This window comes from Armigeres subalbatus, chromosome 1 (assembly GCF_024139115.2).
Source record: "Armigeres subalbatus isolate Guangzhou_Male chromosome 1, GZ_Asu_2, whole genome shotgun sequence".
Taxonomy (NCBI): Eukaryota; Metazoa; Arthropoda; class Insecta; order Diptera; family Culicidae; genus Armigeres; species Armigeres subalbatus.
In genome coordinates this window covers 180,796,688-180,810,021 of record NC_085139.1, presented here as the reverse complement: position 1 = coordinate 180,810,021, position 13,334 = coordinate 180,796,688, and the positions used below count along the sequence as shown (strand labels likewise).

Below are 13,334 nucleotides of genomic sequence, written 5' to 3'. Positions count from 1 at the left end.
CATTGTCGTTTTGAATCGAAAGAAACTAAAGTCCATGTTAGAATTTCCTGGTTTGCGTTGCACAACGTATGGGATCCCGTAGGGAAGTTGACTACACATTCATCTTATAAGCGGATGGCCATGGGTTCGATTTCCAGATCTGCCACCAAACCATCATCAGATGCCAGATGAGCAGTCCATACGATGGCGTTTTGATGGTAAGTCACAACTGCCTGATGATGACTGAAAAATGTATTGTTCTTCTCGGGAGCACTCCTCCAACGTATCCGGATAAATGGTAATCGAACAGTGCAACGATCATTGGATTCACAATGGGTTTTAGTTGACCTTTCCCTTCAAAAATTGTATCTCATTTTATTGTCTCAGTCGATTCTTTGGCTTATTAAAGGTCAACTTTCCCAAATACCCACATTTTTTTGAAGCCTCTAACTATTTTAAAAATCGAAAATAAAAACCGAAAAAGTGCTGCATATTTTTCACATCAGTGCTTTGCGGTGTACCAGAATGCGATTGCACGGAAGCAAAATGTAGAGTCTAGAATCTTCATGTATAGCGTAGTTTTTAGATCTCCTGCGAGAATTTTTACATATTGCGGGCCGGTCATGAAGCATTTTGACGTAGGACTTACGTTTCTCTTTTCTATACCGATTTCAAAATTTCCTTATCAACCGCGTTACGCTGCGTTGAAAGATTTTAAACGTAAGACCCGAAAAACTTGTTTCAATAGGCATAAAACTGTTTTCAATGAAAAACATTGAGTTCACCGGAGCCTATAAATATGAGTACCGCATCGTTCTTGCATCATTCCATTACCACGTTCTGATTGGCACAGACACCGGCAAATGAGCTGCCGAGAAGGTATAAAATAGCGCGACTTTCATTCTGACCGGGACAAGCGAAACAACATCAGCGTCAATTCGAAAGCACTCGCACCTTTTGCCAAGGAAGCATCGTCCGCATCATCAGCTTTTTCGGCCCGTGCTCTTGTCTACGCAATGCGGTCGGGTCTGAGCTTGACGACCGACTGGCAAATAGCTTACACAACCTCACTTGATCAGTACAGTTGCTGATGAAGAATGTGTATAGCCGCCAGACATTCTAAATACTCACGCTCCTCTAATGTGAAAGTGTACTACACACATGTGGAAGTGTTGGCTTGAGAAATGGATTGCGAGTGATTTGACTATGCGTCCAATTTGGGAATCTCGAGCTCGTTCAGTAGCCGCTAGGTTGCGAAGGCCGACGGAGGTCCTTCGTAGCTTAGTTGGTTAAAGCACCAGTCTAGCGTACTGTAGGGTCATGGGTTCGAGTCCCATCGAAGGGAAAGTGGTTACCTCCAATACATTTTCCAAATCAATATCTTCCACATAATGTACATATTCACATATGAGTTTTCACAACATTGTAAATTAATGTCCAAGTCGGGTGGTTTAATTCCCGGAAATAGGCAATTAACTTTGATTGAACTGATGGTTGACCAATTGATCCAAACTCCAGAACAGTTTGGAGAGTCTGGAACATCTGGTTTGGGTATATCTGAATTGCAAATCACACGCGTGGGCTCTACGGACTTGTATGGACATGACTGGTCGATTTCAGATAGCTTTCGAGCGCAGTTGACCTGGAAGACCAATTGATCCAAACTCTAGAACAGTTTGGAGAATACAGAATATCTGGTTAAGATATAAGTGAGTTGCAAATCATACGCGTGAGCTCTACGGACTTGCACGGACATGACTAGTTTATTTCAGAAAGCTATCGAGCGCAGTTGACATGGTAGACCATTCGATCCAAACTCCAGAACACAATGGAGAGCCTAGAACATCTGGTTTGGGTATATCTGAGCTGCAAATCATACGCGTGGGCTCTACCGACTTTTTTGGACACGACTGGTTGATTTCGGATAGCTATCGAGCGCAGTTGACATGGTAAACCAATTGATCCAAACTCCAGAACACATTGGAAAGCCTAGGACATCTGGTTTGGATATATCTGAGCTGCAAATCATACGCATGGACTCTACGGACTTGTATGGGCATGACTGGTCGATTTCGGATAGCTATCGAGGGCAGTTGACATGGTAGACCAATTGATACAAACTCCAGAACAGTTTGGAGAGCCTAGAACATCTGGTTCGGGTATATCTGAGCTGTAAATTATACGCGTGGGCTCTACAGACTTTTAAGGGCATGACTAGTCGATTTCGGATAGCTATCCGGCGCAGTTGACCTGGAAGACCAATTGATTCAAACTCCAGAACAGTTAGGAAAACCTAGAACATCTGGTTTAGGCAAAACTGAGTGGAATATGGTACATATGGCCTCTACGAACTGGCAAGGACATGACGGATTTCCATTGGCACGGGTTTTCGTAGTTTTCTTCTGCAAAATTTGCATATCATCTTTCATCAGTTATATAGGTCTTTTTGGAATGTCCAGAAGAAACATATTGTTCACATATAGTTTAGTCAATGCTAGAATAGTGTTATGAAACATTTTTGGAACCTGTAAGTGTTGTTCACACTGAAATATGTCATGTAAAGTATATTTCACTATGTTTAAAAAAACATCCTTACACACGCCCCTCTAGGGAAAAAATGAGCATCCCTAGAAACATAACTCACCAGTATGGTGAAATTAGATGAGATGGGTAAGACATCCGTAAAAGAATTGTGAGAATCGGTCAAAAGACGGCTGAGAACCAGCTGTTTGAATATTTAGTTGCCATGATTTTCTGATCACGGTATTCGGCGTGTTAAGTTGAAAAGCAGGCCAAGTTCCAGTTGGAATGTAGAACCATTGAAGAAGAAGAAGTAAGGAATTAAACGTGAATATTCTTACGAACGAGCGTGAGGTGATCCAAAGGTGGCGGCAGCACTACGAAGAACACCTGAATGGCGATGTGGCAGACGATGGTGATGAACCTGGGAGAACGCGTGCAGGACATAATTTCACCGGATCCGGATCTCCAGGGGCATTCTCGAGTCCCTTTGAAATGCGCAGAGGGCTACGGCAAGGTGATGGTCTTTCGTGTCTGCTATTCAACATCGCTTTGGAAGGGGTAATACGAAAGATGGTGGAATCCTACATCAGACTGAAAAGGGAAGCTAAGCGGATCGGACTAGTCATCAACACGTCGAAGACGAAGTACATTATACGAACAGGTTCAAGAGGAGACAATGTGAGCCACCCACCGCGAGTTTGTACCGGTAGTGACGAAATCGAGGTGGTAGAAGAATTTGTGTATTTGGGCTTACTGGTGACTGCCGAAAATGATACCAGCAGAGAAATTCGGAGACGCATAGTGGCTGGAAATCATACGTACTTTGGACCCCGCAAGACGCTCCGATGGAATAGAGTTTGCCGCCGTACCAAATGTGGTAGTATCAGATGGTATTGAAATAATAATTGAAGATACTGAATGAACGCATGAATTATTTGAATAAAATTTGAAATGCTGAAATGCTGATCAAAGCAAACGGCTTTCAAATAGTAGGCACCCGTTATCACACAAATATGAGCTCGATTGACAGAACGAAATGAAGAAAAGAGTTGATACAAATCTGAAGGTTTGGTGCATCGCCTATGTATCACTAAAGCTACTTGTTCTGTCGGGACATACCTATGGGTACATAGCCCATGACAATTCAGATATTCGACGGATGTCCTAAGGATATTCGCTCGGCCACGACACCAAACTGACAATCTACAAAACGCTTATTAGACCGGGAGTCCTCTACCAACGCGAGACCTGGACGAGGATCGTTAAGTACCAGTATCGTTAAAGAGTTGCATGAGCTGCTGGGAGAACCATCCATCGTTCACACCCCGAAAATCGGACGACTGCGGTGGGCCGGGCAAGTTGCCAGAATTTCGGACAGTAACCTGGTGAAAATGGTTCTCGACAACGATCCAACGGGCACAAAAAGGCGAGATGCGTAGCGGGCAAGGTGGGTCAATCAGGTGGAAGATGACTTGCGGACCCTCCACAGACTGCGTGGTTGGCGACGTGTAGCCATGGTCCGAGCCAAATGGAGAAGGCTTTTATGTACTGCACAGGCCACTTCGGCCTTAGTCTGAATAAATAAATAATAATGTCTACAAAACAAACGGTTCTTCTGAGAACCACTGATAGAATTACTAAAGAATTCAATATAAAAGTTTCAAAGGGTATCGCGTTAGAAATCGTGTTTGGGTGCCAAATCCAATAATCTAGAGAAATGATTTTTTTTCTATAAATAGTGTCAAAACGAACTGTGGATAATGTCTGTGACATAACTGCGAAAATTATCAATCGTTTTTTATCAAATGTTAAATTTTTCGTTACTGATAAAAAAATGTAGAAAAACATTGATTGATACTGTTCGCACACAAAGCGAACATGACTATGAGTCATGTTCGGAATTTGAGTCAAAACAATACTTCCTGAATAGTTTTTGAATATTTTTGTTCGAGGTAGTTTTTAGTGTCGGTTGATGAAAAGGTGTTGCCAAAGAATGGTATACAACGACGATTTTTTATCCAAATTAGTTGATGTGCGAGAGATTTGGACATATTATGTATCTTTATGGGCATGGTCAAGTCAAGTCCTACGTCCACTTCGCAGTTATGGCACAGACATTACCCACTGTTCGTTTTTTTTTACTGGCCGCGGGACACAAAAAAGGAAACCGTAGACCGTTGGACAATATGATGTTCGGATCAATTTGAAGAGAAATAAAAAATTCCTCCAGTGAAATTCATTCTGAATGTTTATTCACTACCTACAACTTATCAAAAACACAATATATTTGAAAAACAAAACCTAATAAGTATAATGATAACATAGTAAATATATTATTTTCCCACTGGTTTAAACCATTTGGGCGTTTTAACTCCGCTGCTTGTGGCAGATTGTACGGACGATGGTCTAAAGTTTGCATTTGGTATCCGATTAAGGCTACGCTCGGTTCCGGCTGCATTGCCGGTGTCCTCCTCCAAATCGATTTCCATCACGGATGACGTTGTCGACGGCAAACTGCCGTACGCGTTCTTTCGGGATTGAGCCGCAAGCTCCGCCGCCCCTGTAGCATTCGAAAGGCGCTCGTATAGATCTGCTCTTAGCGGTTTATCTGGTTTAACGTCGCCCTCGAATCCAACATGTAAGATGGCTTGCGGTACACATTTTGCTTCGACCAATGTGCTTTCAGGCGACAAGATTATCTTGGGAGGAGTAGTATCTAAAAAGAGAAATAATGTGATAATCAATCATGTCATCAACAATTTTTGCGATACAATTTATCAAATTTAGCTTTGAATGATTGGAGAGAAAGAGTGCTTGAATAAAGGCTGATGACGAGGAGTATAAATTAAAGAATCGATTAAGTGAATGAAATTTTTTTACAGGAAAGGTTAAGTGTTACACTTTGCTCAATTAGACATAATAGATTATCTGCAGTAAGCCTTGCGTACAAAGTCGTGGGATCGCCAATCCGAACATCGCGAGTTCGATTCTCGTCTGGCTAGGGTGTGTTCGGGTGGGAAACAATCTTGGCTTGCTTGCCTCCATTGTGCTTGCCACACAGTATACATTTTTTATCCTTTAACAAAGTATACAAGATACCACTCAGGAAATGGCGTGCATAGAAAAGCTTTATACTCACAACTGAGGAAATCCTAAATAAAATACTAAGTTGAAAAGCAACGAACTTGCGTAATCCCGAACTGTACATGGATTTAATAGAAAAAAAAGACAGGGTCGACCAGAGGTCGTACAGACTGAACACTTAACACCTAGCAATGCTAGGCTAGCATGAGACAACGGACAGGACACATAACCCCCAGTGGACCAGTGGAGAATTTTTCGATCACGAAAAGTTTCCTCCTTACCGGGGCGGGAATCGAACCCACACTCCATAGCACATGCGTCGAGACGATTGACGTTGCTATCCGCACGGCCACGAATCCCTTGTGGTCGGTAATAGTATCCTTTACTGTTGCGATGCCAAATGTGGCGTTACGCCCGAGTCAATCAATGTACCGTCGCGTCACGTCGTGGGGCGTGACAATGGGTTAGATTGAGGTGAGAATGAGTCACTGTTTTGACTATGTACTTGGAATACATGTAGAAAAGATTGAATGTATCTGAGTGTAAGAAAACTAAAATATTTGAGACCTTTTTGAACGATTTTGTTATCGGACCTCCAGCAACGATCCATTGTCACACCCGACCGATGACGGTACTAGAAAGCACTGCAATAGTTATTTAGGTTGCGTCTTCTTCTTCTATTGGCGCTTTAATGTTGCATGAAGAAGAAGAAGCAGAAAGATGATAATCGAAATCTCTGCGCACCCAGAGAAAACAATCGATGAGACCTGGTGGAAGATAGAGGAGCGAAGAGAAGCCAAAGCCGCTATCTAGATATAGATAGAGCGATCAAAAACCAGAGGAGCCAAAGTCTTAGCCCGTCAACGATACGCGGCTCTTGAGAAGGAAGTAAAACGCTCATGTCGACGGGACAAGCGAGCGTGGGCAGACGCAACCGGGGACATTCGCCTCCTCTACGATATCTCCCGACGCTTAAGCGGGGCGAAGATGAATGCAACGATGCCTGTGAAAGACGCGAATGATCAGTTATTGACCTACCCAACTGACCAGCTGAAACGCTGGTTCGAGCACTTCGAACAACTTTTTCAAGTGCCAGCCAGGCCATCACCACCTCGGCATGATCTGCCTAGGATCCGATGTATAACACGCGTCAATATCGAAGCTCCATCACTTTTATAGATACAAACAGCCATCCGAAGCATGAAATCGAATGAAACCCCAGGGGTCGATCGCATATCAGCCGAGATGCTCAAAGCTGACCCCATGTCAACCGCTCAACTACTGCATCGTTTATTTCGTAATATCTGGGACACCGCAACTTTCCCGGTCGACTGGATGCAAGGTATCTTAGTGAAGGTGCCCAAAAAGGATGACCTGACTGTGTGCGATAACTGACGAGGCATTATGTTGCTGTGTACCGTTCTCAAAGTTCTATGCAAAATCATCCTAGCCCGGATTCAGGAAAAGATCGATGCGACTCTCCGGCGGCAACAGGCCGGATTCCGTGCCGTAAGATCCTGTGTGGACCATATTGTCAAGCTCCGTATCATTCTGGAGCAGGTCAACGAATTCCAAGAGTCCCTTTAGTTGGTATTCATTGACTATGAAAAAGCTTTCGACCGTCCCAATCATGAGAATATGTGGCGCGCCCTGAGACGCAAGGGGGTTCCTGAGAAAATCATCGGCCTCATCGAGGCACAGTACGAGGCCTTTTCGTGTAGAGTGCTGCACAATGGGGTCTTGTCCGACCCTACCCAGGTCGTAGCTGGTGTGAGGCAAGGATGTATTCTATTACCGTTACTGTTCTTCATCGTAATCGACGAGATTCTGGTAGATGCGATTGACCGTGAACCAAACCGCGGGCTGTTATGGCAGCCTATAACCATAGAGCACCTAAGCGACTTCGAATTGGCATTGCACTCCTCGCGCAACGGCGCTCTGATATGCAGAGTACGCTCAACGACCTTGTCGAACGCTCCTCTTCGGCAGGTTTAGTCATCAACTGTTACGAAAATTATGGGGCGTTTATTCTCCCAGACACAAAAGAAGTAAATCAATCGTCTTTCACACTTTAATATCTAACATCTAAAACTTTCCCTCGATTAACCCTGTCTTCCATCCACTTAATTCATCACCGGCTTCGTCCGGGTTGCCGCGCCTGCATCCGTTGATCGACGACTGTCCTCCATTCCAGAATCTTCCATATATGATCGATCTTTGGCTTTCTGGCAAACCGTGCGTCCACGGTGCCTCCGGAACTTGCGCAATCATTAAACCGGCGCACCGAGGGTCGCACCTTTTCGGATGAGCATTGAAATCGCGTGATAAAATAACTGCTGGCCATCTTCACAGAGCTGAACCAGAATATTCGGTGCGGTGTGTTTGACGATCTGGACATAACTGACTTTTTATTCTCCCATTACCTGCGAATGACCCGACTCACGATGCGAGAAGTTCACGTCGCTCTCCCTCCGTTCGCCTCGCGCTAATGAGCAATATTGCGCCGTCTTCTCTCTTGACTTGATGATTCTCTCACCATAACATCACATCATGATCTCGTCTCATCCATTGGACTTCGTCAGCTTGTATTTTTCACCGTTCTTCGTTCTCGATTTTGTTGGCGATGCTTTGTCGATGTCGGTATTTATCCGAGTCGGTGTGTACAAGAGCTGCCGATTAGTCAGATGGAATGGATCATGTGGAATGGCGTTGTTTGCTAGCTTAGTGATGGAAGAATGGTTTGCCAGCAGTGGTGCTCGACCTGTGGCGTACGGATCAATACCTTTTTATCTGTTAGTTATTCTATCATTTCACGACAATCGACTAAATGTGAATTTCTTCACAGCCTAAATAATTCAAACGTTACACAACGTCAACAAAACCAAATCGTTGGATGTAAACACGGGGACTCCTTCCAGTTTCACAGTAGCCGGGCAACCAGTGGAGAATGTTGAAAGCTTTCAATATCTTGGTAGCCAAATGGGGTCAGACGGTGGTACCAAGATCGACATAGGCGCACGGATCAAGGAAGCAAGGGCTGCCTTTGCAAGTTTAAGAAATATCTGAACAGGCAGATAAGTGAACGCACCAAAATACGAATTTTCAACTCTAACGTGAAATCTGTGCTGTTATACGCTAGCGAAACAAGGTGTGTATCAGTGGAGAACACTCAACGGCTGCAGGTGTTCATCAACAGATGCCTGCGGCATATAATTCGAGCCTGGTCTCAAACAACGAGCTTCGTCGTCGTTGTCACCAGAGGCCGATAGCAACAGAAATTCGGGATCGAAAGTGGGGCTGGATCGGCCACACTCTACGTAGGGGCGGAAACGAAATCTGTAAACAAGCATTAGACTGGAACCCAGCGGGACATCGCAGCAGAGGCAGACCCAGAGGCTCTTGGCGGCGAAGCCTCAATAAAGAAATAAAAGAAGTCGACCGAAATCTAACCTGGCAACAGGTTAAAGCGATAGCTGGGCAACGCTCAGGATGGAGATCTTTCAAGTCGGCCCTTTGCACCACCGGAGTACATGATTCATGACTAAACCACGGGAAAGCATACGAACAAGTTTTTAAGATTTTTCCCAAAAATTCTAAAAGCAATTTAACTGTATTGCACTTAATAAGAAACTTTTCGACCCCGTACTGCTAAACGTTTTTAATTTAATTGCTTGTAGAATTTTTGAAATGAAATTTCGTCATATACTTCCCCGTGCATTTTTTTTCGGATATCAGCTTTCTGCTTCTTCTCCTTCATGTTTATTCGCCAACTGGAGCTTTGATGTTGCATAAAGAAGAAGAAGCAGAAAGATGATAATCGAAAAATTCTCCACGGAAACGAAGTTTTTAAAACTGTTCTCAAAAATTCTAAAAGCAATTTAATTAATAACGGTAAGCAGTACAGGGTTGGACTTCTCTTATAATGTGTATTAAATGTAATATCACAAAATAAAATGTCGAATAGAAGAAAAGTCCAACCCCGTACTGCTCACCGTTTTTTTATTAAATTTTCTTATACATAATTTCTGAGTACCTGTCAAGGAATTTTTAAGCTTTCTGGACAAGAAATAACGGGTACCGTACACGCATTTTTTCATCTTTCCAATGCATAAACTGCATCATATTTGTGAAATTAAAAAAAATTAAAATAAAAATTGTTCCGATTTTGTCACATTCCCAAAAGCATAGGGCTAACTCAGGCGGTATGGAACTTATAAAAAATATAAAGTAAATAACGTTTCAAAAAACGTTTTGGACAAATTAGTTTAATGACACGCAGAATACATTAACACCCGAGAAAGAAACCGCCAGCGCTAATTGAATTTATCTGGATTGTGTAATACACGAAAAAGGTACCATCACTGCTAGGTTTCTGAATTTTATAAATCTATCATACTTGCAAAATACTTACACAGATGAATTGCCGGCAACTGCTTTTCACAATTCGTTATTATAAAAGCTATGACATCGGCTACCGTCTCATGCAGTTTGAAAATTCCCTGCAATATGTAGCGATCAGGGAACTGGATCCGAATGATTGTATTTTTATAACGTGCCAAACTGTTCAGAATACGTTTTTCTTCTTCCAGTTTGCGAAGATCCGACGTCATCAAAGGTTGTTCTTCCAGCTCCTTCACTTTGCTTTTTAGATCGGCGTACATTTTCTGGACATCCTTCACTGTGATGTCGAAGAATGAATCTGGCAAATCAAACTGTGAGCTGTGCTCCACAGATTCCTGATGGAACAAAACTGCATCCCGATCACCCAATATATTGATGATAGAACGTGGTCTGGGAGCTTTATCTTCCCGAACCGGGTCCTCATTGGTTAGAATAGGCTTTGGTTTTGTTCCTGCATTAGATGGTCCAGGCAGGGGACAAAGTTCTTCCCCTTTAGGTTTTTTGGCCAAAATCTGCGGTGATAGGTCGCTGCAAGCTTCTTTTTGATTTGTTTCATTAGATGGAGCACTGGATACTTTTCCAAGGGAATCAGATACCAAGTCATCAACTTTCTCCCTTTGCGGCAATGGAGCTGATACGTGGGCTTGTGTCTTGAGTTCTTCTGGTTTTCTTTGCAGTAATCTAATAATGGCACGACCGCCTGTAAGTCCTAAGCTTTTTAACGTAGTTCTGTCTAATGAATCCCATAAAACCTCTCTTCGCATGTAAATCATTACTGGATTGGATTCAGCATTGGCCTTTTCTTTGCACAACGTTTCCAGAACATCCAACAAATTGGCTGACGACTTAAACGTACCATTAAGTCGAGTGCCATCTTCTAGCTGGAGAACCAATATAATATCCTGCTCCGTTCGAACCTTTGTTGCCGGCACCATCTCGAGGAGTGCGTTGTTGGGAAGACCGGAAAATCTAAACATCACCGAGAGATCCATTATTTTGCTATGATGTTTTAGGTCAAACTCAAGCGCATTGAAATTGAATTTACTGCAAACTTGCTCGAGAACCTGAAATCGATAGGTGTCAATGTTTCGGTTGATTAAATAATAATTAAAACTTTTGTACCTCCAAAATCGTTGTATTCGCCTCAACTTTTACGTTTTGCCTTCGCCCATGAATGGTTAATACGGTAACTGTTTTTGATGCCATTTTATTTACTTGATAATATGTATGTATTAAATTTAGTTTTATAAACCGTTCATTGCGTAGTTATTTCCATACAAATTAAATATAATCTGACTGTCTTATTTTCAAAGAGTCTGCAAACATGGAAATTATAGACAAATAAAACGGGTAAAACTTGAAATTATTTGTCACTGCGGTAAATAACATCAATGCTGTCCAATGAGCAGCTCGAAGTACAGTGACTATAATAACAGTGTCGTCAAGTGTCAGAATTGGAACAGAATCGTCTGTCAGTTTCATACAAATGCGCGTTCCAAACGAGCAGGAGACCTGTCAAACGTGGCACATGACGTTACTCTTCTTATAGGACTCTAGCTCGAAGTTGTTCCCGTCCTGCTCGTTCTTTTTTGCCAACCAATGGGCATGAGCAGGACAGGGAGAAACTTCGAGCAACTTCAAGCTCTCATTGGACAGCACTATCGTGACATGACATTTTCACGCAAACTGTCGTGCTGCTGACAGCTGACGTCCCATCATCTCTCTCTTTCAAGCACGAACGGCATCAACATTTCAAAAGGGCGAAACTGCTTTTGAAAACAAGAGCTTCTCACGCAGGGGGAGAAGGTGGAGCACTGAATCCCTTCACGTTTCAGACGTGTACAGTTCTGCCACCTTTGCAAATGTTCGGCCGACAATGTCCATGTCATCCGCGAAGCAAATAAATTGACTGGATCTGTTGAAAATCGTACCCCGGCTGTTACACCCGGCTCTCCGCATGACACCTTCTAGCGCAATGTTGAACAACAGGCACGAAAGTCCATCACCTTGTCTTAGTCCCCGGCGCGATTCGAACGAACTGGAGTGTTCGCCCGAAATCTTCACACAGTTTTGCACACCATCCACCGTTGCGTTGATCAGTCTGGTAAGCTTCGCAGGGAAGCTGTTCTCGTCCATAATTTTCCATAGCTCTACGCGGTCTATACTGTCGTATGCCGCCTTGAAATCAACGAACAGATGGTGCGTTGGGACCTGGTATTCACGGCATTTTTGAAGGATTTGCCGTACAGTAAAGATCTTAACCGTTGTCGAGCGACCGTCAACGAAGCCGGCTTGATAACTTCCCACGAACTCGTTCACTAATGGTGACAGACGACGGAAGATGATCTGGGATATCACTTTGTAGGCGGCATTAAGGATGGTGATCGCTCGAAAGTTCTCACACTCCAGTTTGTCGCCTTTCTTGTAGATGGGGCATATAACCCCTTCCTTCCACTCCTCCGGTAGCTGTTCGGTTTCCCAGATTCTGACTATCAGTTTGTGCAGGCAAGTGGCCAGCTTTTCCGGGCCAATCTTGATGAGCTCAGCTCCGATACCATCCTTACCAGCTGCTTTATTGGTCTTTAGCTGTTGAATGGCATCCTTAACTTCCCTCAAGGTGGGGGCTGGTTGGCTTCCATCGTCCGCTGAACTGACGTTGTCATCTCCTCCGCTGCCTTGACTTTCACTGCCTGTACTCTCAGCGCCATTCAGATGTTCCTCGTAGTGCTGCTTCCACCTTTCGATCACCACACGTTCGTCCGTCAAGATGCTCCCATCCTTATCCCGGCACATTTCGGCTCGCGGCACGAAGCCTTTGCGGGATGCGTTGAGCTTCTGATAGAACTTGCGTGTATCTTGAGAACGGCACAGCTGTTCCATCTCCTCGCACTCCGCTTCTTCCAGGCGGCGTTTCTTCTCCTGAAAAAGGCGGGTCTGCTGTCTCCGCTTCCGTCTATAACGTTCCACGTTCTGCCGGGTACCTTGCTGCAGCGCGACCGCCCGCGCTGCGTCCTTCTCCTCCAGAATCTGTCTGCACTCTTCGTCGAACCAATCGTTCCGTCGACTTCGACCCATATACCCGACGTTGTTCTCCGCTGCGTCGTTAATGGCTGCTTTGACTGTATTCCAGCAGTCCTCAAGAGGGGCCCCATCGAGCTCACCCTCTTCCGGCAACGCTGCCTCGAGATGCTGCGCGTATGCACTGGCGACATCAGGTTGCTTCAGTCGCTCTAGGTCGTACCGCGGCGGTCGTCGGTACCGAACATTGTTGATGACGGATAGTTTTGGACGCAGTTTAACCATCACCAGATAGTGGTCAGAGTCGATGTTAGCGCCACGATATGTGA

At 44.1% G+C, this 13,334-nt stretch overlaps 1 protein-coding gene across 1 annotated transcript; it reads right to left on the bottom strand.

Moving 5' to 3' along the window:
- Nucleotides 1-4,732: 4,732 nt before the first annotated feature.
- On the bottom strand, nt 4,733-11,375 carry LOC134208869 (tether containing UBX domain for GLUT4). The gene is made up of 3 exons (XM_062684818.1): nt 11,110-11,375; nt 9,998-11,051; nt 4,733-5,218 (listed from the first exon to the last, which is right to left on the bottom strand). The coding sequence occupies exons 1-3, from the start codon at nt 11,191-11,193 to the stop codon at nt 4,836-4,838; spliced, it is 1,521 nt and encodes a 506-aa protein (XP_062540802.1). The 5' UTR covers nt 11,194-11,375; the 3' UTR covers nt 4,733-4,835.
- Nucleotides 11,376-13,334: the final 1,959 nt, after the last annotated feature.

Excerpts from the sequence above, each read along its gene's own strand:
- LOC134208869 (XM_062684818.1), bottom strand. The coding sequence starts at position 11,193 with ATGGCATCAAAAACAGTTACCGTATTAACCATTCATGGGCGAAGGCAA. Across the intron at positions 11,052-11,109 it reads CGAATACAACGATTTTGGAG|GTTCTCGAGCAAGTTTGCAG; the intron begins GTACAAAAGTTT and ends TATCGATTTCAG. Across the intron at positions 5,219-9,997 it reads GTTGCCGGCAATTCATCTGT|ATACTACTCCTCCCAAGATA; the intron begins GTAAGTATTTTG and ends TTCTCTTTTTAG.